At 48.5% G+C, this 27,357-nt stretch overlaps 1 protein-coding gene across 3 annotated transcripts in view; it reads left to right on the top strand.

Annotated features, from left to right (window-relative positions):
• The window catches only part of PARP9 (poly(ADP-ribose) polymerase family member 9), a 797,801-nt gene that overhangs the window by 698,190 nt on the left and 72,254 nt on the right, over positions 1-27,357 (top strand). For all 3 annotated transcript variants that reach the window (XM_078682417.1, XM_078682418.1, XM_078682419.1), the window contains one exon: positions 11,237-11,408. In XM_078682417.1, coding sequence (XP_078538543.1) covers positions 11,237-11,408 — 172 coding nt within the window. The remainder of the gene's footprint in view (positions 1-11,236; positions 11,409-27,357) is intronic.

The following is a 27,357-nucleotide window of genomic DNA, read 5'->3' as shown; positions in this document are numbered from 1 at the left end:
AATACACCTTTTTGTTGAAAATGCCCGTCTCACTATTTCTCAGTAAAACTGTGGAAACGAAGCATGCACGATTGACTGAGTGAAATACTTATCTATTGTTTCCAACACTCTGAGAGATATATTCTTATTCTTGGGGAAACAAAGTTGTCATGTTTTATGCGGTTGTCAGAAACTAATGCCTTCTTGTTTATTCGAGAAAGTTTCTAGTGACCTCTGAGCTAGCCGGCACTCACTATTAAGTTTAGTATATTCGATAGAGACCTATTGACTTAAGTCCTACATCAAATCTATAGGATGTATTATTCCAATGCGCAGAGCCTATTGGGAATATAGGAACTACACTACAACATGAGCACATCACCCAACACCTGCAAGACCTCCACTGGCTCCCCTTCTAGAAGAGAGTAACCTTCAAGCTACTCACCCATGACTACAAGTCCCTCCAACACATCGGACCCAAATACCACAACAAAAGAGTCTGCTTCCACGTACTCAAAAGGAACCTCTGCTCCGCCGACCTCACCCTGGCAAAAACCCCACGCATCCGCAGGGACAGAACAGGTGAAAGAGCCTTCTCCTACATCACGGCCAAAGCCTGGAACGAGCTCACAGTCAACATCAGACGCTCCCCTACTCTGCACACCTTCAGGAAGATCCTCAAGACCTTGCTCTTTGGCTGAACCGGAGCTGAGAACTCATTCACAAGTTAATTCGCTGTTTGTCTAAGTCGCTCTCTTTCTCTGAGCTTCACATGCTTCCTGCCTACTGTATGGACAAGGTAGATAAATGATAAAATTTGCTACCTGGCATGAAAACACGTAAGGTTGTTTTGGTTATATCTATAGCTGTAAGAGCATTTTGAGGCGTTTCAGTCATGGCTGTTCTGTGTGCTCGTTTATAGTTAGAAGCTATTGGCTAAAAGCAGTGGCAAGCTGTGACTTCTTCTTGAGGTATTTCAGCTTCAACAAAGTCATTCACACAATCCTGCAGAAAGTTTGGGTACTGAAGCAACCCTACTAAACCAGAAGCAAAGGTTGGCACCAAATCACTAACACCAGCAACAGTATTTCAGAACAGTGAGAAACAGAGGTGCCACCAGGATCCTCAACAGTCCACCACAGGCCATACTCCTCAAGCATTTGCAAAATCTCTTTAGAGAAGTACCTGCCTGTCCTGGTGCAGGATAACACTGTGGCAGGTGGGTGGAGGGATACTTGGAGAACTTAGTACCAGTAGGTTTTACCAATTGTCAAGCAAATATGCCCTATTTTATTTTTATTTTTACAAAAGCTCCCAGTAGTGCCTCCTCCCCATCATTTTCCTTATTTTGAATGCTGATAGAATAAATGGATACATTACTGGTGAGAGCACTGCATAAAAAGTGAGATTAAGAATGCTGCTCAAGGTTCTTCCTGGTGCCCAAAACGTTTGGTGAGCGTTGTCCCTTCTAAACATTTGAATTTTGGAAATAGAAAAAAATCTAACTTGTCATCTTGGGCCACACCTTTCAGATACTAAAGTTTCAGTATTAGTTGGTGTGTCTTCATCTTCAGAAGCGAATGTTCACTTTGTCATAAAGCACTGTAACCATTGTCAACTGTGATTCTTTCCTGGCTGAAAACATTTTTGGTTTGCAGCTTAGTCTGCATCCAACCTTCTAGCGTTACCTAAGGTGAGTATATTCATTGCAAGGGACCATTGCCAGTAAAGCTTTCATATCTTCTTTTACCTGGATGATTGGCCGATCAAGTAAGAATGTGCAGAGTAGTGGTACTAGATATGACTTATTAGCGAGTGCACACAGTTCGTCAAACACTTATTCACTGCAGCCAAGTTGCAATCTTGCTTGCAATGTGTTTTCCTTTACCCTTTGGGGATTATAGCATTCTGCATTATTCTGGTGCTCCAAGCATACTATGTTAAAATATCCTTGGACTAAACCCTTTTCTCTTGTTGCTACCAACTTGCATTGAGTAGTTAGACAAAGGCTCAGGCTCCACACGCTTCTACAATAGGTTGATGTTGAGAGGAATTAGGACAACCTTTGCTGAACCTTCAGGCCCAGTTGACTTCGAGGGACTCTCATTTCAGACTCTTCCCTCCTGGGATGAGACTTTCACCTGGAGAATTTGTCAGCAGCCTTTGGACTTCACTAGAGAAGTGACTGCAAATTAACCTACTAGAATATATGGGTTTTCAGTTTGGCCAATTTACACTAAACTTCCCCTGATTCAAGGCTCATTAGTGTAAGTCACCAGAGCAAGCAAAACAGTTACCCATTTAGCGAATAAGGTGGAAAAGGGTGAGCTTCATAAATCTGTGCGGTGTGGAGATGTGAACTTGGGGCTCAATGTACTAATTACTAGTAAAGAATTTTGCAAACTGGTCTATGTACTAATAGCTCTATTCGCTAAATTCTAATTGGTAGTTGGTCACAATCTAACTTACCTCATTTTAAACAAAATATTTCTTGGAGCATTTTGCAGTTTCAACTTTTTTAACAGTAAAGGATGCATATTTTGCAGATGGAAGTCAGCATTTTTTCCAACTTGCTTCATAAATATTAACAAAGCAGATCATAAATAGTGACTCGCTTCAATGGTCCTTATCACTAAGATGGTGGCTTCCTAGGGTCAGCAGACCACCATGTCTGTGATTGCTTTTCAATAAAGTATATTTTTTTTAATTCAGCCTGATTTTGTTAAAGGAAACAGTGCTGCATTTTAAAAGAAACGTTTTCTATTTGTGAAATGTTTGTTTGAGAGTTGGCAGTCGTCCCCTGATCCATTGCCTACTCCCTAACAATGCATTTTTTGCATTCACAAAGAGAAAGGGGTACTATGGTTACCAGTCCAACATGTAAGTCAGTATATTTTCAATCATTTGCCACCAGATTTCAGTCACAGAACATCGATACACTGCATAAAGAAATAGTATTTGGAAGGGACGCCTCCAGCATGCCCTTACAAATACAGAAGTAGTATCCTATCCTAGTGCCATTTTTGGAGTTAATTGGTAAATGTTTATTGATGCCTAAAATGGGATTTATACATATTGGAAACCTGTTTTGCGGGTAGCAAATGCTACTATGATGGGGTTTGCAGAGTTTGCACCCACAGAATATGTTAGTACACCTGGCCCCAAATTGTGAGCCTTTAACACAATGTCCTTATTTCCTCAGTACATTGGACGAGGGAGAAGAGGAGAAGATTCAGCAAAGTTACATGCAACATGGCACAGGAAGGAAAGGCATTTTTTCTGCTACCAACTATTGCAAGTAGATTCCCCCACTCCCTGTATCATAGTGATGGCTACCAGTTTTGCTGCTTTGAGGGGGATGCCTAATCTGGGCATCGGCCAGGCAGCTGTATCTGCTTATATGGACACATTAATCAAGTACTACTGCTAGTATTATGAAGCCAGAACTAAAGCATTCTTTGGATGTGATGTTGTTCACCGTTTTTTGGTGTGATGGTTTGAATGTTCTGCTCCCGTTCCTCACACTATTCATTCAGTGGTACTGCTGGGGAAATCTCTCCGGATGGGGGAATTTGCTGGAAGATGTATCCTTTAGAAGAATAACTACATATATTTGAACTTTTTAGGGGGGATTCTACCTTACAGCACATTACTCATCGTCTTACCACCTTTGCAGTTCCGATGATGTGGTATGTTATTGGGTAATATTTGTTACTGTAAGACATTCCATTCTGGCTCCATCTAATTCCTGGCCTCGGTAGTCTGGGGAAATAATCAGCATTACACTTTGTGGAACCCTTATATGATGCTGAAAAGTTGACTTTGGACCTTTCATAGAGCATTGCAAGTTTTTTCAGATCTTGTTTAGACATATTTCTCGTGGTGTATAGATATGTTCGCTGATGTTCCCACATTTCGTGATGAATATATGGACTTTGGCTGCACTTGGTAGGTACTTGAGCATCCTTACTTACATACAGGTAATGATTGAGCTAGATGTATTGTTATTTTCTTTATGATTGTTATCCTTTCTTTATTATGCTTTCCTTATCTTCTTTATTGTTATATTCTGTATTATGTATATTTCCTTTGTATTTGTGTTTCTTATAACTCAATAACAAGCATTTACAATGCAATGGTTTCGCCTTTGGAAAAGTTAGTTATTGGCATTGTAAATGACAAAATTTGTATTTGTGTTGGTTTTGAAAACAGATAAATAAATGGCATTGTCATTTACATTGCCATTAGCTTAATCTCTGCAATCACTCTGCACTCTCTAGCACTCCCTAGAACTCCCTAATCACTCTGCACTCTCTAGCACTCCCTAGCACTCCCTACTCACTCTGCACTCTCTAGCACTCCCTACTCACTCTGCACTCTCTAGCACTCCCTAGCACTCCCTACTCACTCTGCATTCCCTATGCACTCTGCACTCCCTCTGCACTCCCTATGCACTCCCTATGCACTCTCCACTCCCTATGCACTCTCCACTCCCTATGCACTCTCCACTCCCTATGCACTCTCCACTCCCTATGCACTCTCCACTCTGCGCTCCATATGCACTCCCCACTCTGCGCTCCCTATGCACTCCCCACTCTTCGCTCCCTATGCACTCCCCACTCTGCGCTCCCTATGCACTCTGCACTCCCTATGCACTCTCCACTCTGCACTCTCCACTCTGCACTCTCCACTCCCCACTCCCTCTGCACTCTCCACTCCCTCTGCACTCTCCACTCCCTCTGCACTCTCCACTCTCCACTCCCTCTGCACTCTCCACTCCCTCTGCACTCTCCACTCTCCACTCCCTCTGCACTCTCCACTCTCCACTCCCCAAGAACTCGCGTTTCTCGCTCAGATATGGACAAAAAACAAAAGTACTCCCTTGGGCATCTCACCCACTCTGTGAGTTCACACATATCTCCTACACAGAACCAACCCCAGCAAATACAACATTTCTGCAGAACTGCAGCACAGAAGAAACCAAACTGCGATTATCCAAGGTCCTCCAGAGTATCCCCCTGTCCTTAACATCCTACCCACGCTCAGGGCAGAAACACCCCCCGAGACTGTCCTCGTCCGTCTATGCCACACCCAGAGCAAACTTCACCCTGACACCAAGCGAAGAGGAGGCGCTTCCATCACCATCTCTCCCACCTTTGGAGCGCACAGATCACCTCACTCGCCAAGAGCGCTCACAAACATTACACGCTGTCCTGACACGCCAGTCAATGTAAATTAATTTTTAAGAAAAAAAACATTTACCTAGCGCAGTAATTAAAAAAAAGGCATCTAGGCGCTGAAATGAATGACTGATATGGTGCTTCGCATGCAAGCCCAATGCACAACACGCTAGTGGAACATGCATAGAAGCACACAAATGAGCAAAACAAACTCTATCATACTTAAGAGGAAAATGTAAAGAAAGTATCACTGAAGCAGTCACACACACACACACACTGGAGCAGACACACAAACACACACACACACACTCTGGAGCAGTCACATACACACACTGGAGCAGTCACATACACACACTGGAGCAGTCACACACACACACACTCGGGATCAGTCACATACACACACACACTGGAGCAGTCACACACACACACCATTCAGGATGGGAACTCAGCCTCAAAAAACATATACAGAAAGAGTCATTAGAAAATGAACATTGGGGAATGTGTATAAAATAACTGGTGCATTAAGAGTGAATTGCCATGACTGATAAGTGACGGTGACCGAGTGAAAAAAAAAAAGATGAGGTATAAGGGTACAGACCAAGGACCAAAAAAAATGCCTTCCACATGTTACGCTTTCTGGCAATCTGTAAAAACAAAAACAAAGTACACCCTCAGTACACTTGTAGTGTAACAGTACTACAACAGACACTGCTTAAAACACTCGAGCATGCTGCAGAAGCGTACAAGTCTGCGAATGCTCAGACCACTTCTCTGGTGCGGTCCAGAGAACTCCTGACCCAATGGCTCCCCCTCATTTCAAGTAGGCTTGGTCCTGTGATACATTTTTTCATTTCTTTGTAGTCCCGTACCTTATAAGCACCACTTATACATGTCTCCTCTCACCCCAAGCATGCATTTAACTTACTCAGTTTGGAAATATCGGTTTAACGATTTCTGTAAAGCATTTAACGCGGTCAGAATTCTCGCAGCCATGAGAAACCAATGGCTAGTCTGCACAAAAATAGTGGTCTGTGGAACTTCGTCACAGCCTCCTTTCAATCCCCCTCAGTTATGTGGATGGCCTCCCACCCAGCCATACCTTACCGATTCAACCACTCTTCCAAGAAGCGGTACCCGCTGCTACTGCAACCAATGCAGTGAACCGCACCATCTTCCAACTGCTGAAAAAGATGAAGTCAAGAGTATGTCGCACCCTCATTGCAGACCCCACCCAAGATAGCAATCAACTCGTCAGCAGCGTAAACCCTCTTAAATATGGCCAATCCCATTCAATCAGGAGATGACAAGCTGGTCCTGAACCCCTGGACTTCAGGCTTTGCACATCTACAGGTTAACAAACTAGTTACCACAAATGATTGATCAGCCTGCCCATGAGCTAGTCATCTCCGAGTCGCTGCCGGCCATTCTCTTTGTGGAGGTTGCTACGCCTTTTCATGCTCCAGCAGGCAATTCAAGTTTAGGGCATTCACAAACCCACGACCAGGCATTTGCACTTGGTCTAGAGCGGATAATGCCATGCAACCCAGTTACAATGATTTAAAGTCTGACTGCCCACATAAAACTGCCAATTCAGACAGCAAATAAGGTCACCGCAACGGCGACATGGTTTTAAGTGAGGGGCGCCAGAAACTGGTAATACTGCACCCACTCACAGGTTTGGGGTGGCTTGCAGGGTTGGGCGTTTACCACACCAAAGCCTGCACGCATCGCCATGAGGCAGCTTTCAATGGGGCTCTTAGCATGAACTGCACGAGTGGTACCAGAAAACTCGTTTGGCTGGTATTTTCGCCCAGCCAGATAATCAAGTCGCTCACCACCACGCCTGAGGTAAAGGAGCTTGGCATGTCAAGTATGTGAATCATTTTGTAAGAACAGATGCGTCTAACAACCTTACTCCATATTCCTTCTCGTGTTGGTTTCTGAAACGCTGCGCTGAACCACGTGATGGGTCAGCCAGCAAGACTCGTATGCAAATGGGGGTAATATGCACAATAAATACAACAAGCAACGGAGAGTGAAAGGGGAGGGGGGGCGGGAACGGGCACACGGGGAGGGGGGTGGAACGGACACAAGGACAGCGGGGGGGGCGGGAACGGGCACACGGGGAGGGGGGCGGAACGGACACAAGGACAGCGGGAGGGGGCGCGAACGGGCACAGGACAGCGGGATGGGGGCGGGAACCGGCACAGAACAAAATACCTAAACTTACAAAGTGAAAACACATTTATAAACAAAATACTCCTTACCTGATCCCTGATCGCTTCGTGGGAACTCGAATCTTGAACTAACTCCAACAACAGACGCATGTAAAATGAAGAAAAAATGGCGACTCGAAAAAAAAAATAACACACACCCACCGCCGCGATGACGAACAGAAGTGGGTGGAGAGGGAAAAAATCGCGGGAACGCCCCCGAATCTGGTCCGGCCTTGACGGACAGATCCGGCTCCCAATGGCTAGCCTCCATTTATGGAGCTAGCCAATGGGAGCTCGGGGACGTTCCTGAAGTCCTTATTAGCATCAAAGGATTTCGCCTGTGCTGAAAAGCTGCGCAGAGCGCAGCCTTCGACAGGCGAAACCCAAAAACGATTTGAAATAAAAAAAAAAATGTATCCTGTCTGCAGAATGTCTCACTATAAAATGCCCACGCTCTGCATATTTCACATTATGCAGCATGGTCAGCGGCGTAGCTAGGGGGGGGGGGGGGGGGCGAGGGGGAAGGGGGGCAGGGCGGGGGGGGCGTTCCGTCCCAGGTGGCACTATTGTGAGGGCGGCAGCCGCGCTGCTCTAGCCCGTTGCGGCGACCTTTATAATTTTTGGGGGGACACTCACTGACACTACTGTCAGTCAGTGTACCCAAATAAAATATAAAGGCCGCAGCAACAGGTCAGTGCAGCGCGGCCGCCCGCCCGTTTGAAGTGCAAGCACTGCGCTGTGCAGCAGCACCGCACGTCACATTGACGCGCATGCCTACCATCATGATCTGAAGCATTGCCCTGATAGGCTGTGGCTTTCATCATTGTCTCCCAGGAAACAGAAGGGGTGGGATCACTGCAGGAAGCAGAACGTCGGAACCGGAGGTCAAAGCTGGGGAAATTTTAGGGTGTGTATGAAAGGAGCGCGAGGGCAGGGGCAAACTGGATTCCGAAGATCATGGAGGTAAATTAATGGATGTTTATAAGATTGTAGGCCCAAAATGACATCATCACGTGATCCTGGACCACGATCAGAATGAATGGCAGTGCAATCATCTAGACCAGAGAATATTACGAGGATTAAAAGATTGGCTTTTTTTAAAACAGCGCCAACACTGGTCTCATTAATACAAATCACCCACAAGCATATCAAAGTGGTGTGATTTTATCAATCAGTAACCCCGGTCATTCTGCTTACATTCCCATGCCCTATATTCCGAAGCTTGCAAATCATTTTCTTTTCTTGGCACTGGCAGCCTGTTCCGCCTTCGTTGGGGTGTAATATACAGATTCCCCAAAAGCTATATAAAATGGCTCCAACAAGCAAGCAGGCTGTAGTTGAATTGAGGGCAGTGGCATACCTCCTAAATCAGTATGGTTGGCAAGTATGTGTATCTCTCCTGACAGCATCATTTCCCAACTGCCTATCCCTTGACATCTGTCCCAAGCTATCTTTTACTGTCTTGATGCCAGCCCACCTCGATGCTTCTCCGTTTCCCCCCTATCTGTCTATCTTTCATCTCTGTCTCACTGTTTGTATTTTTTCTTAGTTACCTTTCTTCTTCTTCTTCTACTGTTGACTGCCTGTCTGCCATCTCCGCTGATATAAGTACCTGCCTATCTCTTTCCCTCTGTCTGCTTACTTTCCACCTGTCTGACTCCCTATCTGTCTTTGTTACTGCCGCTTTGTTTCTGACTTCCTTTCTGCCTCTCTCCCCCTCTCTAGTTCTGTCTGTCACTGTCTCTGATTGTCTTTCTGTCCATCTCTTTTCCTCTAAATGTGTTTATCTCTTTCTGTCTTTCATTCTCATTCGCACTGTCAGTCTTCTTTGTCTGTCTTTCTGCCTGTCCACTCCACCATTCTCCCTGTCTGCATGTGTTGCCCCATCTGCACCATCGTGTTTCTCTCCCTCCATCTATCTCTCCCCATAGCTGACTGCCTCTATCCCTCGCTGTCTTTTCTCTACCTTTCTTTGTCTGTGTATCCTCTACAGCCTGTCTTACTTTCTTTAACACTTTTTATTTTTCTCTCCCTGTTTCTGCCTGAGTTCTTCTTTAGTCTTTCTATCTGCCTTTTTTTTCTATCTCCCTACTTGAACTTAAACCTGACTTCGTAATCTCTATCTGCCTCTTCCCCTCTGTCTGTCATTCGCTTCACTCTCTTTGCCTCCACTCTGCCCACTCTTTCTGTCTTCCACCTGTCTGTCTTTATCTACTCTGCCAGCCTCTCCCGCTCAGTTTATCTGTACATATCCCCGGTATATATCTTCCACCTCTATCCGACTTTATCTGATTCCACTGTTTGCCTCTCTCCGCCAGTCTGCCCCTCTTTGCTTGTCTTTTCTAATGTCTGTCTTTCAACCTCCCTCTGTCTCTCCCCATCTCTGTCCCTCTCCCCATATCTGTATGCCTCATTCTCCCTGTTTCCCTGCCTGTCTGCTCCTCCTCCTCCACCCCCACCTCACCATCCCTGTTTCTCCCCTCTGCCCGTCATTCATTCTTGTCTAACAAAGTGCTTAATTTGAGCCGGAGATTTCCGGTGCACTGCACCACACTTTATTCTCTGACAGTGGTGGTGCTGTTTATCAAATTTTGAGATAAGCAAACAGTGTTTAATAGTTGAACATATATTAAAAACGGATAATGTCTGCCACTAGTGTCATTCGTATACCTTTGGGTGGCCTGGCATATTCAGAATTTTCACGCTTGTAGAAGTGAGAGGGTTATTAGTTGTGCTGGTACTGTCACTGGCAGCACTGGTGGGGCAATGGGTGGTGCAAGCTGCAGGGGCCCCCATGAAGGGCCATGCTACTAATTTTTTTTACAAATTAGGCACTGCTCTAGCGATACCTGTCCCTACCCCCACCCCCCAAATCTCTGCCTGTCCAAATCACTTAGTCGGGTGCTGGTGTCTGGGCGAAGTTGCAGGCAGGAGGGGAACAATACCATTTGTTTTTTAAGTACCTGAATCCCTCCCCATTACCGCTCTTCTGTCTCTACTACAGGCACAGGCTCCTAGACTGCACTGCAGCCAATCCAGATGCTGCTCTCACAGCGTCAGGATTGGCCTCAGCACCCTCAATTTGTACTCTCAAGGAGACAGAGAGAATGTGCCTGCTGTCTACAACCCGACAAAGCAGCTCGGGTTAGAGTCAGCTTTGGTGGCGTGACGGGTATGTAGAACTGATGTAAGTTTTGGGTTTCCGTTTGCTTTTCCTTCAGCAGCGTAGTTAGGTGGGGGCGATCTGCCCCAGGCGGCACTATTTTCGGGACGGGCGCTGTCTAGCCCTGGACCGTGTCATGTATGAGCATGTAACTTGCATGATCAAGGTAACTATTAGCGATGATACTACGTGTCTCTCGGACCTCTTTCAGGTGCTCGCCGTCCTTTTCCCCAGCACCCCCCCAGGGGGGCGGCAATCTGAAGGATAGGTCTTTGAAGACTCTTGTGCTTGTTTCAAGAGCATATTGTCATTTTGCCCGTCACAGCGATGGCCTTATCATTACAGACTGTTTAGGCTTTCCCACAGCATATTTCTTCCGGGCTGTTGGAGGTGAGTAAGTGCCCTCTTAGCCTCTTGAGCTGGGGTGTATTTGGCAGGGATCTTTATAACTTTCTTGCCACTTTTGAAATATAAGTTGGGGTGGGGGAGCATCAAGGTGTGTGTGTTGTGTTTGCAGCGTATTTTCCACTTGATTTGGCAACAGTTTTAACTTTTAAGACGGAGACGACTTTGTACATTTCTATGATGTGAAAATACAGGTGTTTACTTGTTGATGTACTTCCCGTATGTTTGTGTCCCATAGTAAATCAAAATGGTTTAAAGTGTTGATCATTTTACTAAAACATTTTGTTTTGTAGATGGAGCAAATACAAAATCCTCTCCTAAAGATCATCTACCAATCCAGAAAAGATTACATCACCTTAAAAAGACAAAAAAGTGTAATTTCCACACTGTATCATCAGGTTCCTGCCCAGTTCTGCAATCAGGTATGCAGAATTGGGTTTCAGAGACTTTCCTCACACCCCCATGGTAAGTCTATACTAGAAAGTTTTAGGCTAACTACATTTTTTGACAAGCCCTACTTGAAATGTATTTTGCATTCTTTTAACTTTTTGACGTTTTTAGAAAATAGGTTTATTAATGAAGACTTAAAAACTTAAATACAGCTGTGTTGCGTTGTGTGTGCAATCGCTTTAAACATTACTCGGCAATGAGACTGCTCATATGTATGGCACTGTTGGTGGAAAATGTTGATAAGACAAATGCGCCACACATGCAAATATTCGCGTAACAAGCTCGTAATAAATTTGGTAAATATATTCTTATATGCGGGTCGATTGAATTAATGCATCGTATGGAGTCCTTTACATCCATTTTTTTTTGTAAAACAATTTTTATTGCAGAAAATAAGTCAAGCATTACAGTTATTTCTCGTTTAAGTACATGCGGGATCTCAAAATATCAAAGTCTCTGCAATACAAGTTCCCACATCATCGTGACTCGTAGTTTTGGGGCTGGGTGGTAGTTGTCACACCAAGTGCTTCCCCTTCATCACTACTCAATAGCTTATCTGATGATCAACCGCTGTCTGCTTTTAACTTTACTTTCCCCCCTCCACCAACCCCCCCCTGCCAGCATCCGGTCTGTTCAAACTGTTAGGTCGGTGTCAGTGGAATGTTGCAACCCCCCTCCTTCCCTTCCGCACCCGCCCCCCACCCACGGTGGTCAATGGTGTCTCGTGTCTAGGTTGTCGCATGCTGGAGCGTGTTGGTGACCCGCGGATTCTGGAAATGTCTAAGGAGTGTGTGTGTCCATGGTGGGAGCTATGGTGGGCACTGCCACCCCAGGTTCCCCAGGGTCCTCCGCCTCTTCCTCTTCCTCGCTCTCTACCGTGCTATCCCTAAGTGCCTGGACTAGAGTTTCCCAAGCTAGCGCCGCTGCCTGGGCCTTCTCGTCAGGCCCTCGTCGAGCCAGTTGATACCTGATCGTGCTCTCCGCCGCCGCCCATTTCTGGAACTCAGTCAGCCATTTCCTATGTGTCGGTGCTGCCTTCGCTTTCCATCCCCTAGTGAGTTCCCTCTTCGCAAGGAGTAGGCCCATGTCTATAAATTTGCTAGTCAGTTTATTCTTACGTGTGTGCGGAAACCAGTGTAGGAGTGTAGTTGCGCTATCGTAGTGTAGCTCCCTCTCTGTGACCGCGTTCATGGTATCGCCCACTTCCTTCCAGAAGTCCTGTAGGTGCGGGCAGTCCCTCAGCATGTGCAGTAGGTCTGCGTCCAACCGTGCGCATCTAGGACACGCTGCGTCCTCTGCTCCAAAGTATTGCGCTATTTTGTGCGGAGTAAGGTAAGCCCTATGAAGGATGTATAGCTGTATTAACTGGAACCGAGCGTTCCTGGTACTCTTCCTGGGCCTCTGAACCAACTGGGCCCACGTCGTATCCGGGATCTCCCTCTGCAGATCAGTCTCCCATTGGGTTTTTAAGCGCGTAAGGGGTCGTAAGGTGCTCTCGAGTATTCTGGAGTGCAGGCACGTGACTGCCTTGACCGTGCCTGCGGCCATCATCACATATTGACATGGTGGCGACGTCGTGGGTTCACACAGTCCCTCGCCCCAGTGCGCTTGGATCCCTCGTACCACAGCTGCGTGCAGTAGATAGCCACCTCTCGGAAGGTCGAACTGCTCCTGCAAGGATTGGTACGGCGCGAGCACCCCGTCAGTGAAGAGGTCTCCCACCATCTGTAAGCCAGCCTCCTCCCAGCTCTGGAGGCTCGACCAGTCGCCGCCGTGAGCATACCCAGTGGAATTTCGGGTGCGTACGGGTGTCCGGTGCCAGCGCGCTTTTGCACGCGGTTCCAGCAGAGCCTCAAAGTCCGCTCCTCTTGAGATAAGTCTCTGAGTGCTAGCTTCTGCTGCAGGGTGATGTACGCCAGCACATGGCGAGGGGTGCCAGTGTCCCTCTCCTGCTCCGGGCCTCGGTATACCCTTGCCACTTCCTGTGTAAGGAATTGCAGCTGGGCGGCCAAATAATAATACTCGAAATCAGGGACCGCGAGTCCGCCCTCGTTCTTCGGGCGGGTCAGGGTTGCCAAGGCTATTCTCCGCCTGCCAGCTCCCCACAGAAAGGACACTACTTGGGATTTTAGCCGTCGAAATACGGCACTTGGAATCCACACTGGCAAGGTTCGAAAGAAGTACAGTAACCGCGGCAGGGCGATCATTTTAAGCAGCGAGACACGGCCTGTCATTGACAGAGGGAGGGTGGCCCAGAAAAGCATGTTACCCTGCAGCGCTCGGATGCAACAGTTTATATTGCCCTCCAGCAGGTCTGTGGGTTCGTGATAGATGTACACCCCTAGGTAGGGCAAACAGGCCGGCTCCCAGCGGGGTTCGGGACGGGTCATGGGGCACCTCTCCGCTTTCCGGAGGGGAAAGAGGCAAGTCTTCGCCCAGTTCACCTTCAGGCCCGATACATCCCCGAAACGCGCCAGCAGGTCTTCTGCCCCCACCACTGCCTCTTCGGCATTCTCCAGGAACAGTAGGAGGTCGTCCGCATATAATGATATGTAATGACGAATCCCGTCCACCTCCAGTCCTTGGTAGGAGTCACCTTTCCTAGCCAGTGCTGCTAGAGGCTCTATTGCGAGGGCGAACAGCAAGGGAGAGAGTGCACACCCTTGTCTAGTGCCCCTAAGCACTGCATATTTATCCGATATCAACGCCCCTACTCGCACCCTAGCGCCCGCTGACGCATATAGCACTTCCGTCCACCGCACGTACTCATCCCCAATGCCGAAGCTTCGCAGCACTCTGTACAAGTAGCTCCATTCCAGGCTGTCGAAGGCTTTTTCTATGTCGATCGCCATCACCACCGGGGCTCTGGCGGTCGGAGGGGGGTTCGCTACGAGCCTCAGCAACCTACGGATGTTATGAGACGTATTCCTAGTGGGGATAAAGCCCGACTGATCCTTGTGAATCAAGTCTTGCATATGGGCCATCAGCCTGGTGGCTAGTATAGTGCTCAAGATTTTATAATCCGTCGTGAGCATCGACAGTGGTCTGTACGATGCCGGGTCAGAGCTGGTCCTATGCGGCTTGAGCAAGGGGATCATGAGCGCCTCGCGCATCGAACAGGGTAATCCCCCCCTCTCTTTCGCCTCGTTATATATGATTTGGAGCCGTGGGGCTAGGATATCAATATATTTACCGTAGAACTCGATGGGCAGGCCGTCCACTCCCGGTGTTTTCCTGCGCGCCATCTTCTTTATGGCCCCCCTAATTTCCGCTAAGTCAATCGGGCCCCCGAGGGCTTCCGCTTGGTCCGGATCTAGGCACGGCAAGTGTATCTCAGACAACAAGTCCTCCAACACCTCGGTTCGGTCCGCTGGGCCTCCCCTATACAGTCGCTCGTAGTACGCTTTAAAGCATTGTAAAATGTCCGGCTGGGTGTTACACTCGGTACCGTTCGCATCAATCAGGGACAATATTGGGGCAGCACCCCTATTGGGGTTTGCTAACCAGGCTAGGAGCGTCCCTGTCTTATCTCCCTCAGCGAGCGCTTTGGTTAAGTATGTTTTGTGATCAAAACAGCGAAGGCGCTCCACCTCTACCGCCAGCGCTTCCCGTGCCGAGCATACTCTATCCTGCATGTCGGGGTGGTTGGGCCGTTGTTTCTCCACCTCTCGCAAGGCTTGCTCGGCCTTGTCCACATCTTCTGCCAGTGTTCGCCGCACACCCGCGAACTTCCCTATACAATGCCCCCTTACCACCACCTTGAGCGCGTCCCATTCCACTGCCCTGGAAGAGGCAGTCCCCTCATTTTCGGCAAAGTAGTGGGTGATTCTATCTTCCAACGCTCCGCTGAACGGCGGATCGTCTAGAGTGTCCGGATGAAGCCGCCACGTTGGAATTGGTGAAACCACGTTCATCCAGGCAAAGGTAAGAAGTAGGGGGTTGTGGTCCGAGATCGTGCGTGCTAGATATTCAGTTCGGGCAACCATTGGCAACACCGACTGGGAGCAGAGGAACGCGTCAATGCGCACGTGGAGGTCGTGCATACCTGAATAGAAGGAGTAATCCCTTTCAGTTGGGTGTTGGGCGCGCCATGCATCCGTCAGGTCCCACAGCCCCTGCCAGTTTGATCTGTGTTTTGCTAGTCTGTGAACTGGGGATGCGTGTAGAGGCGGGTGCGACCTATCGAGAGTGGCATCCGCCACGGAGTTGAGATCCCCCCCCAATAGTACTGAACCCGTTAAATAGGAGGCTAGTTGTTTGGTCAGTCTGTTGAAGTACGATGCCTGCTCTACATTTGGCGCATAGGCGCTGCAAAGTGTCAACTGACGCCCCCGGAGCAAACCCTCAACCGCCACATACCTCCCTTCCGGGTCTACTGTGTGCCTAGTAACTTGAAAGGGAACCCCCGCCCGGATCCAAAGAAGTGTGCCCCTGGCAAACGCCGAGTACGTGGTGTGGAATAAGTGCCCCCTCCATCTCCTCTGCAGTGCGGTGCCCTCCGCTTTAGTTAAGTGGGTCTCTTGGAGGAAGGCAATGTGTATCCCCCTGCGAACCAGGTAGGCGTGTACCTTGTGTCTCTTAGTCATGGAATTTAGGCCCCGCACATTCCAGGACACACACTTCAACGAGCCCATGTCAGCCATCACCCCAGTCAGTGCAGGTCAAATCAGTAAACTTTCGCTTCCAGACACCAGACATTTTCCCACCACCACCCATCCCCACCCCCCCGCCCAACTTCCCAACCCCAAGTGCACCTCGAGTCACCCCAACTACTCCAGGTCCCCCCTCCCCCAGAACAGGACTCAACTGCGAAGCTGAGGCACCCATCCAAACTAGTGAGCAAACGTGCTCACGTAAACTAGTAGTCCGTAGTAATCACCACGGAGGCCTTATGGGCCCTGTGGTGCGTGAGCTGGCTACTGAACCTCTCAAGCCTCGGTCCCAGGTCCCTCTGCCCCACAATACTCAATGCGACTTATAAAAGAAAAGTCTCACATTAGTCTGTTCCAATATCCATGGGGGGGCGCTGCCTCCAGGTCCTCTTCTCTCAGAGGCCGCGGACAGCTGTTAGGGTTCAACGATTTCCCCCGATGTCTGGGGGGTGACCTTCGGGCCCCTAGCCCCCTCCAGCCCCGAGAAGTCAGTGTCCGATCCCGTGGCCAGGGCCTCTGAGGCTGAATCTCTTGCCGAGTGGACCGGCGCCGTTCCCGACACCTCTTTAACCGCCTGCAACGCAGCTCTCCGTTCTTCTTCAGTTTGCGATGTAGAAGGCTTCTTGGATCCCCGGTTGCGCCCCCGGAGTCTTCTCGATCGCCTGACCGCATGATTCTGGCGCTCCTCTTCGGCTCGAAAGCGAGCCCCATCCGTGCCCGCCTTGTAGGTGTCCCACCAGGCCCAGGCATCCGCCGGAGACTCAAAGAACAACGCCTTGTCGTCGACTATCACCCGTAGCTTGGCCGGGAACAGCAGGGAGTATTGCAGACCCTCGGTACGTAGCTCCTTTTTGATGGTTAGGAAGGAGGCTCGTTGTTTTTGGGTCTCAAACGTATAGTCCGGGAATAGCGTGACGTTACTATTGTCCACCTGAAATGGGCCCGCTTCCCTGGCCCGCTGAAGGAGCCAGTCTCTATCCTTATAATGGAGCAATTTGATGACCACCGGTCGCGGCGGGAGACCCTGGCGTGGGGGTCGGGAAGGCACGCGGTGGGCCCGCTCAAGTGTGAAGAAGGGAGATAAGCCCTCCGGGGCAACCACGGTTTTGAACCAGTCAGTCAGGTAGCCCACCATGTCCGTGCCTTCTTTTTTTTCCGGCAGGCCAACCAGGCGTACGTTATTCCGCCGACTGCGGTTTTCAGCGTCCTCCGCTCTCTTCTCCAGGGCCTGTATCCGCTCCATCGCTTCCGTAAGTCGTCCCTCCATCGATTTGTGGGCCGGCACGACATCTTGTAAGGCAACTTCTGTGGCCTTGACCCTGTCTTGTAGCTTCGCATGATCTGCGCGCAGGTGCCCCAGCCCCGTCGCTACTTGACCAATATCGTGTTGTAGGGCCTCCTTCGTGGCAGCAATGGCGTCTAGAATCCGGTCCTGCATCAGCTGGAGCTCCGTGGGGGGTTGCGGGGAGTCGTCTGGCGCTTCCGTGGCTGGGCTCCCGTCCCCTTTGGGTCCTCTAGGTTTTCCCATCTTGCACTTCCCAGCAATACAGGACCCTCCGGGCGGTCCGGCGTCAACGACGTCTCCCGCAGTAGTCCGCTGTTAGCCTTAATATAGTCTCGCTACCAGCCGTCGTCGGGCGGTGAGCCGGGTCTTTGGGGGTCGTGTGGCCGAGATCAAGAATGGCGCCAGTGATCCGCCAGGGCCTATCCGCTTCCCTCGGTAACCAGGCGCCAGGGGTCCGCACTGGGGTCCACCAGCCGGCCCCGCCCGCCGGGCAGCACTCCGTGGAGCTCCTCTCAGCGTTATAGCCGTGCCAATGACCCGGAGCCACCCTCCACGCAGGGATCACCACCGGGGGCCAGAGGTGGGGTGGAGAGTGTAGGATACACAGGGCCCCAGCGGGCGTATTCCTCCCTCCGGTCCCGGTTCCCCGCCTCCCACGGATCTAGGGCCGATTCAATGCCCCTCCGTCGCGGAGACAGATTCACCCTGCACGGCCGGTCCGGGTGGGGCCGCCGCCCAAGCAAGTCACAGGCCCCGTCGTTGGGCCACAATGCGTCCCCTCTGAGCAAGGAGGTACGCCCTCCGGGCAGCCTCAACTCACGGTGGTCCTATATGGCTGTCCCAAAGCAGGCCTGTTGTGGCACGGCCGCATCCGGGGGTATGTCGCCGGTGTAGGACTCAGTAGCGCCCACAGGGATCGCAGGCCTCAAAGCCGGGGCCTCGAGTAAGCCCCCTCGCGGTTGTGGGCGGAGCTCCGCCAGAATCCCACTCCCGGGCGGACCTCGCGCTGACCGCAGGATCTGCCGCTGCTCCAGGGGGCCGCCGCCGCCGCTCTCCACCAGTCCCGTACTCCACGGTGCCCCACGCTGTGGCCGCAGGACCTCCGGGGCGGGCACTTCGCTACTCCGCAGTGGCTGCGATGCAGGGAGCCGCCATCTTGTCCCCAGCCGTCTCGGGCACCTCGCACCCCTCAGCGTCCGTTATATTCGGAGTAGCGGCGCACTTTCCCAGTCGGAACAGACCTGTGGGTTGGCGCCGGGATCAACCCGATTTCCACGGGGATCCCGGGTCTAATTCAGGATTAAAGGCGGATTACAGGGCTGAGGGTCGGGAGCCTCGCTAGGCTGCGACCGTGTCCATCGGCTGCTAGCCACGCCCCTCGAGTCCTTTACATCCATGTACTACAATTGGTGAACACATTTTTATTTATATGACATATGCAGGAGCAGATGTGAGGTACCAACTGTGAGGGCCATCTAAGAAGGAATCAGTGGGTGATATGGCACTGCGCCAAGTTTATGAGTGAGTTCTTGAATGTCTGCTAGACATAATTGTATGTAAGAGAGTGCAGTGCTAGGCCAAATGGTGAAAGTCAGCTAGAGCATAATTATTGCTTGTAAACGTATCTTGGACATTATTATCTATCCAGTGTATTCTAACAAATTTGTAATACAGCTGGTGAAACAATTTATAATGTATGAAACATTGGTGGGACCTCATTTAAAAAAAAAAAGTATTGGCATTTATGATATACGAAAACTGTTCATGAGAGCATTAAGTTCGAGGCATGTGTGGCTGTAGATACACATGCTCTGCATACTTCCTCCATCTAGTGTTGGGTCAACATGTGTGCAAGTTGTTTTTCTTCAAGTCTCGAGACAAAGTGACTGCTCCTCTTGGTGATAATGTGCATGGGCACTGTTAGATTGTTTTCTTTACAATGTCAGGTTCGGACATATTTTGAAGCACTTAAGGTTCAAGACCGTTTTCAGTCCTTTCGGGTCGCTGTTCATTTCTACACTCATCACTTATTGTTTTGGTCACGTTTTCCCTCCTTGCGTCCGGAAAATCAAACCATTTTCACCTGTCGATTCAACGTATTCCTAATACAGACTTTGGGCCTACTTTTTGTTTCACGCAGCTTCCATTGAGAATGCCCTGCAAATGGAACAAGCTCTATTCTGATTATGCTCACCGCTGCCACACGAAGAACCCGAGAACTGACCTCCACTAGGTTTGCAACCTATGTCTGTCTCCTGATCATCATAAGACGGACTGTGAGGCATGTAGATCTTTTCGATCCAAAAAATCATTACAGGACCGTCAGGCACGTTTCAGAGAAATGCAGCACTGAGAAATCGAAGAGACACCAAACATCTTCGGTCAAGATGTTGAGCAGGAACAGCAAGAGCTTCATGAGGCCTCTGCTACAGAGGCGGAGGCCTTTCCCATCCATGATTCCCGATCAGGTTCTGCTTCCGATTCCGACCTCGACTCTGGACTTCAAATACAGTATCTTCCTTTGGCCCCTGCTTCCAAAAAATGTATCTGTTTTGACCGATACTTTGGCTCCCGGGCCACCACTGCCAATAGGCCATGGTAGGCACTAATCCCCTGATTCAGACGCATCACCCTATGGCTCAGTACTAAAAGCCAAGCCAAAATAACAGGAGCCAAATGGACTCGCCACCAAGTTGACCATCTGGTTCTTCGGTTCGATCAAGCCGGTACCCCTACCTTTGACTCCAAATACTTCGGAGCTGAAAAAGAAGCCTGCCTCAGCACTGAAAACTTTGGATCCCACTTCAAAGTTGTGTCCAGAATCGACCTCCAAGTCGTGCAGGAGCGGCTCGATCCGAAGCAGAAAAAGCTAATCATACAGGCTTAAACTGTCCATATTTAACCCACCCACTACACTCTGCGTCCCAGTGATCTAAGCACCACCTTTCTTTTAAAAAGCCCATAGATCTCCCAGTGCCTGCTAAAAAGAAGGACATTGCAACAAATTCCTTGCATCCTCCTCCTTCTCCTCCACCACCACCTTCACCACATGATTCACAAGGTGACGCAGATGATTTTACACCACAAGGGTCTCCACAGTGTCCTACTGATGACCAGGGGGAGGATAGGATTCAGAGCCACAACCCTCAGATCCTGGGATAATTATGATGTTGATCCCCTGGGTGATACCGATCCCGATCTCTACCCAGCTAGACCATCACCCCCTGATGATAGTTCATCTTTTCAGTACCTCATCACTAGGGCAGCAGATTATCATCAGGTTCCCCTACACAAAGACCCTGTTGGAGATGATTTTCTCTTTGAAACATAATCTAATACCCATAGAGCATGTCAATACCTGCCTATGCTTAAAGATATGCTTAGCGCTGTAAGTGTAAAACCTACACACCTTTATTTCTAAATGATAATCAAATGTAAAACCTGGTTTAAACAAATAAGGGAGCAACCCTGCTGGGGGTTTTGCCTAACACCCTATCTGAATACCGCACTGTCGAGGCCTGGATTCATCCTGGTCAGCAAGGTGCTCAACCCAATGTCCCTAGGATTTCAATAATGTATAGCACATTATTTGCAATTGTTTGCTCTCGAATATATATGGAATAAAGAAACAAAAATAATCATGCCAATTCATAAACTGACCTCAAATATTGATCACAATGAACTGAACCAATTTGTAAACGAAAGATTCTTCAAAAACATTCTAAACTTATTGGAATATTATCACATATAATAAGCATGAATTCAAAGTTTATCAAAAACTCTCAACATAAAAAGCCCAATGCATTTCGGGTTTAGTTGAACCCTTCTTCAGGGGTTAATGTACATTTCCATGTTTCATAAGAATTTTCTTATAGTTCCGTGGCAAGACACTACAATATAAACAATCAAAAAAATTCCTTGTGATTTAAATGCGGAAGGTGTTGTAAACATGTTTTAGCTATGTAGAATTTGCACATGTATACTAGAAAGAAAAGGAACGTAAAGAAGTAGGATATAAGGTGAACCTTATAGGCCTGTCATGTGATTTATCTGATGCCGACGCTTCATTGTGCCTCCCCAAGAGTGTCCTGAAAGAATTAGTTTCAAACATAAACCCCGATAGTCAGATGCCGAGCATCCCGAAGAAGTAAGGTGACGATTTGCCCCCAAACGTGCGTACTCAATAGTCTCAGTGCCCTGCATCTTTGTGAAAATGCCATATAATGTGACACCCGACCTTATTACCATGGTATACTTACTACGACAGCAAGTTGTACGTTTTTGGCTCTGTAACAAACAGTGCGTATATACGGTTACTGCCAACCCGGCTAGTAATCGCGCTTCCATTTTAAATCTGTGGGCTTTTGGATCTTACCCGCTGCCATCTATGTTAATGCAGCCTTGGTTGTTTACTCGAACGGTGAATTCGGTGCATGAACTGCAAATGTAAAAAGTAAGGAAGTGTAATGCGTTTCTGTGCCCCCGTAAAGTACCAATAGCATAGGCCAGTGTGTGCTTAAAAAATCTTACCCACTACGTATATGGCGTCAGCCTCCTGCTGCCTCATAAACTTAACTCCAAGTTTAATACGCGTCGCCTTCCGCGCTACTCCTCCATCAATCGCATATAACAGTACGAGCTGAAAAGTTAAAAAGGGGAACCTTCATAATTCTAGCGACCAACTGACAAGGCGTTTCAAACGTACCTATTCTGAATCTAGGAAGCCGCGTACCTGCTGAACTCCCGTGTGTGCGTCCGACGTGCCCCAACTTCCGCCCGATAGCTGCTTCCGGAGTAAACATCCGATGAGCGCCTCGTCTCCGTTTTAAAGGAGTCAGATCTACATGTTACCAAAAATTCATAAACATGCGTCAGACCCACCTTTTTGTCCCATCGTGGCAGGATGTGGATCAATACAAGAACCCATCGGACGCTTCATTGATCGTCACCTGCAACCATTAGTACAGGATTGGGTAACATATATAAAGGTCACCACTGATTGTCTCCTCAAACTTGAAGGCGTAAGTCATCATGTTCATGAAGATACACTATTTTGTACTATAGACGTGGTGGCGCTATATACTTCAATTGCCACATGGAAGGATTGGAAGCCATGGAGTGGAGACTGTTGAACTCGGACATAGATCAAGACTTTGGCGTACTACTGTGGGAACTGTTACACTTCTCCCTCTACAATAGTTACTTTTCCTGGAAAAAACAATACTACCTACAAAGAACTGGCACATCGATGGGCTTCCCCGGGGCCCCTTCATATGCGAATACCTTTATGGCATACTTTGAAGAACAGCACATATTGAAGAACCAAAGATGGAGTGATCACATACTATTATACGTAAGATTCATTGATGACATCCTAGTAATCTGGAATGGGAGCAGGGTATACCTGGAGGAATGCATACACAACGTCAACTCAAAGAATCCCAGGATAAAATTCACCCATAACATACAGCTGGACCGAATCCAATTTCTAGATATTGAAATATATAAATACCCCCAAGGATTATCGACTACAGTATTTCGGAAACCGACCAATGTCAACAGTGCTCTTTATTACTTAAGTGCACACCCAAGAGCGTTAAAACATCATTTACCGGTGTCACAGTCAATTCGAATCAAAAGAATTTCCTCAGACGAAACACAATGAAAAGAACTTATCGAACAACAAATTGAGCGATACAAAGAACGATACTATCCCGATACGGCATTGGAAACAGCTCAGCATACTGTAGCACAATTAGAACGAACAAATCTCCTGAAGAAATCACAAAAATCACCCAACAAACGCATGGTATTCGTCTTGAAACAATCGGCACAGGCAGTTCCGATTAAAAAGATCATCCAACATCGTTGGGAGATGATAACGCATGAACCAGACTTCAAAAACCTGTTCGTGGACACACCGATCTTTGCACACACGCGCTCAAAGAATCTGAGGGAAATACTAAAGAACAAACGCATTACACTCAACTCTAGGTACAAAGGTATGAGTAAATGCCACAACTGTGGACAATGCAGCAACGTAATAGTTGGGAATGGATTTGCACACCCCAAGACAGGTCAGCAGATTAGACTTAAACACAACTCTGATTGTAATACAGCAGGGGTAATTTATGCAATACGATGTCCATGCGGACCAGTATACGTAGGGAGAACCATCAGGAAGGTTAAAGCACGAATGTTTGAACACAAAAGTACAATCCGCAACCGTCATTTGTCTTCTAGTCTAGCAACACATTGGTTACAGGCGACACACAACATCCCCTAAATCAGATTTACCATTTTAGAAAAAGTTGACCCTACTAGTGGCATAGATCACCAGACAGCTATCATGCAGAGAAACCTTTTGCATCAAGTACCTTGGTACAATGAATCCTGGGGGATTAAATGATCAATATGAAATGTTATGCTTTTTGTAGTATGTATTTTACCACGTCAGGAATCTCTTGTAAATATTGACACCTATGGTTTAGTCTAGGACCATTGACACGAATGTTGTTTATGAAGCATAATTATGCTTTTGCTTTTTGTAGTATGTATTTTACCACGTCAGGAATCTTTTGTAAATATTAATACCTGTGGTTTAGTCTAGGACCATTGATATGAATGTTGTTTATGAAGCATAATTAATGATGCTGGTGGACATAATGCAGAATTCAAATACGTTATTTGCACATAAGACACTTATATTTTCCGAATTCTTCTCCTTTTTTCTTACATTCGAATTTCTATTCCCACATATAAATTAAGGATTAACTTTGAGAATTGCATATGCCTCATGGACTCGTTACTCATTTGCGGGGTTTCAAATCACGTTTAGGATATTAGGTATAAGCACATCGCGATGACCTAAAAGTTTATTGAAACAGAGTCCTTTAAAAACGGAGACGAGGCGCTCATCGGATGTTTACTCCGGAAGTAGCTTTCGGGCGGAAGTTGGGGCATGTCAAGTTCAAGTTCAAGTTCGAGCATTTGTATAGCGCACTACTCACCCAGAGGGTCTCAAGGCGCTGGGGGAAGGGTTCAATATTTGTCGAATAGCCAGGTTTTGAGTTATTTTCTGAAGGAGATGTGGTTTTGAGTAAGGCGGAGGTGGGTGGGGAGAGAGTTCCAGGTCTTGGCAGCCAGGAAGGAGAAGGATCTGCCACCCATGGTGGATTTCCGGATGCTCGGGATTGCGGCGAGTGCTTGATTGGACGATCTTAGTTGGCGGGTGGGTTTGTAGAAGGACAGTCGGGTGTTGAGGCATTCGGGTCCTAGGTTGTAGAGGGCTTTGTGTGCGTGGGTGAGAAGGCGGAAAGTAATTCTTTTGTAGACGGGTAGCCAGTGAAGGTCTTTTAGATGTCCGGAGATGTGATCTTGGCGAGGGATGTCTAATATGAGTCTTGCTGACGCGTTTTGGATGCGCTGGAGTTTTTTCTGTAGTTTTGCTGAGATTCCGGCGCATAGTGTGTTACCATAGTCCAGTCGACTCGTGACCAAGGCGTGGGTGACAGTCTTTCTTGTCTCGAGGGGGATCCAGCGGAAGATCTTTTTGAGAATGCGAAGTACGTTGAAGCAGGAGGACGAGACGGCGTTGACTTGTCTGGACATCGAGAGAGAGGAGTCTAGGATGAAGCCAAGGTTACGTGCATGGTCTGTGGGTGTGGGTGCTGCGCCCAGAGCGGAAGGCCACCAAGAGTCGGCCCAGGCTGAGGGGGAAGATCCTAGGATGAGCACCTCCGTTTTGTCTGAGTTGAGTTTAAGGCAGCTATGTTTCATCCATTCGGCTACTTCTTTCATGCCTTCGTGAAGGTTGGTTTTGGCGGTGTTGGGGTCTTTGGTGAGGGAAAGGATTAACTGGGTGTCGTCGGCGTAAGAGATGATGTTAAGGTTGTGTTGACGCGCGATGGAAGCGAGAGGACTCATGTAGACGTTGAAGAGGGTTGGGCTGAGTGATGATCCTTGTGGTACGCCGCAGATGACTTCGGTGGCCTTTGAGTAGAATGGTGGAAGTCGGACTCTTTGAGTTCTTCCAGCGAGGAATGAGATGATCCAGTCCAAGGCTTTTCCTTGTATGCCGATGTTGCTGAGGCGATGTATAAGGGTACTGTGACAGACTGTGTCGAAAGCGGCAGAAAGGTCGAGTAGGATGAGGGCCACCGTTTCTCCGTTGTCCAGGAGTGTTCGGATGTCGTCGGTCGCTGCAATGAGGGCGGTTTCGGTGCTGTGTTTGGCTCGAAACCCGGATTGGGATGGATCAAGGGAGTTGTTGGATTCGAGGAAGGCAGCGAGTTGGCTGTTGACGGCTTTCTCGATGACTTTGGCCGGGAAAGGGAGGAGGGATATGGGTCGGTAGTTTTTAAGTTCAGAAGGGTCTGCTGTGGGTTTCTTTAGAAGGGCGCTGAGTTCGGCGTGTTTCCAGCTTTCTGGGAAGGTGGCAGAGTTGAACGAGCAGTTGATGACATCACGGAGATGGGGTGCGATGACTGAGTCCGCTTTGTTGAAGATGTGGTGGGGGCAGGGTTCGGTGGGCGAGCCAGAGTAGATTGAGTTCATCAGGCGAATGGTGTCTTCAGTGGTGATTGGGTTCCAGGCGCTGAGGTTGTTAGTTGGCGGAGTAGGAACTGAGGGGGGAGGGGAAGGTAGATCGCTGGGAGTATTCTCGAAGCTGTTGTGGATGTCGGCAATTTTGTTGTAGAAGAAGGAGGATAACGTGTCGCAGAGGTCTTGAGAGGGAGTGATGTCGTTGGATGCTGCGGTGGGGTTGGTGAATTCTTTAACGATGTTGAAGAGTTCTTTGCTGTTATGAGAGTTGTTGTCGAGACGATCCTTGAATGCTGATTTCTTGGCGGATCGAATCAATTGGTGGTGTTTGCGGGTGGCTGACTTGAGGGAGGCCATGTTGTCGGAGGTTGGGTTTTTTCTCCATATTTTTTCCAGGGTGCGGCATAGCTTCTTGGATGTTTTAAGTTCGTCATTGAACCAGGGAGCCTTTTTGCTGGCTGATCTCATCTGGTGCTTTTTCAGGGGTGCTAATTCGTCAGCACTGTAGGTAATCCATTGCCTGAGGTTGATGGCCGCTTGGTTTGGGTTCATTGAGATGGTGGGAGGGTTTTGGTTGAGTGATGTGAGGAGTTGTTCGGAGGTGATTTTGTTCCAGTTTCTCCGAGGGATAGGCTGTGGACGGTTAAGGGTCAGGGTTGTTTTGTAGCTGAAGTGAATACAGCTGTGATCCGTCCAATGGAGAGCTGTGGTGTGATGGAAGGAGATGTGTTTGCTGGAGGTGAAGATGGGGTTGAGCGTGTGTCCGGCTACATGGGTGGGGGTGTCCACAAGTTGTTTGAGGCGGAGATTGGCCAGGTTGTCCAGGAGGGTGGTGGTGTTGCTGTCGTGTTTGTTATCAAGGTGGTAGTTGAGGTCTCCTAGAAGAATGTAGTTCTCGGAGGCGAGGGCGTGTGGGCTGACGAAGTACTTGATGTCATCGCTGAATTGAGAGCGGGTACCTGGAGGCCTGTAGATGAGGGTGCCTCTAAGTGTGGTCCTGGAGTCGGTGTGGATCTGAAAGTGGAGATGTTCGGCGGTTGCGAGATTGTCATCGGAGTTGGTTGTGATTTTGATGGTGTTTCTGTGGACGATGGCGATGCCACCTCCTGTTTGATTGGTGCGGTCTTTCCGGATAATCTTGTATGTGTCCGGTATGGCTATGGTGATGTCGGGTGCTGATGATGTGTTCATCCATGTTTCTGTAAGGAAGGCGATGTCCGGTGACGCAGTGTCGAGTAGGTCCCAGAGTTCAGTTGCGTGTCTGTGGACCGAGCGGGTGTTGAGCAGGATGCACTTTAGGCGGTTAGAGTCGGAACTGTGATTGGAGGACGTGGATTTGGTGAGAGTCCTGAAGCAGTTGAACTTGCAGGAGAGGCAAGCGAATGGGCCGTGAGTACGTCCAGGAGTATTTTCGCAGCATAGTGGTGTACGTCCGGGGTTGAGGGCGAGGAGAGTAGCGGCATCATATGTGATTCTAGTGGGT

The sequence above is a fragment of the Lissotriton helveticus genome, chromosome 3_1 (assembly GCF_964261635.1).
Source record: "Lissotriton helveticus chromosome 3_1, aLisHel1.1, whole genome shotgun sequence".
NCBI classification, from domain to species: Eukaryota; Metazoa; Chordata; class Amphibia; order Caudata; family Salamandridae; genus Lissotriton; species Lissotriton helveticus.
Note: the sequence above shows the minus strand (reverse complement) of the source record. Positions and strands in the feature narration are given on the sequence as shown.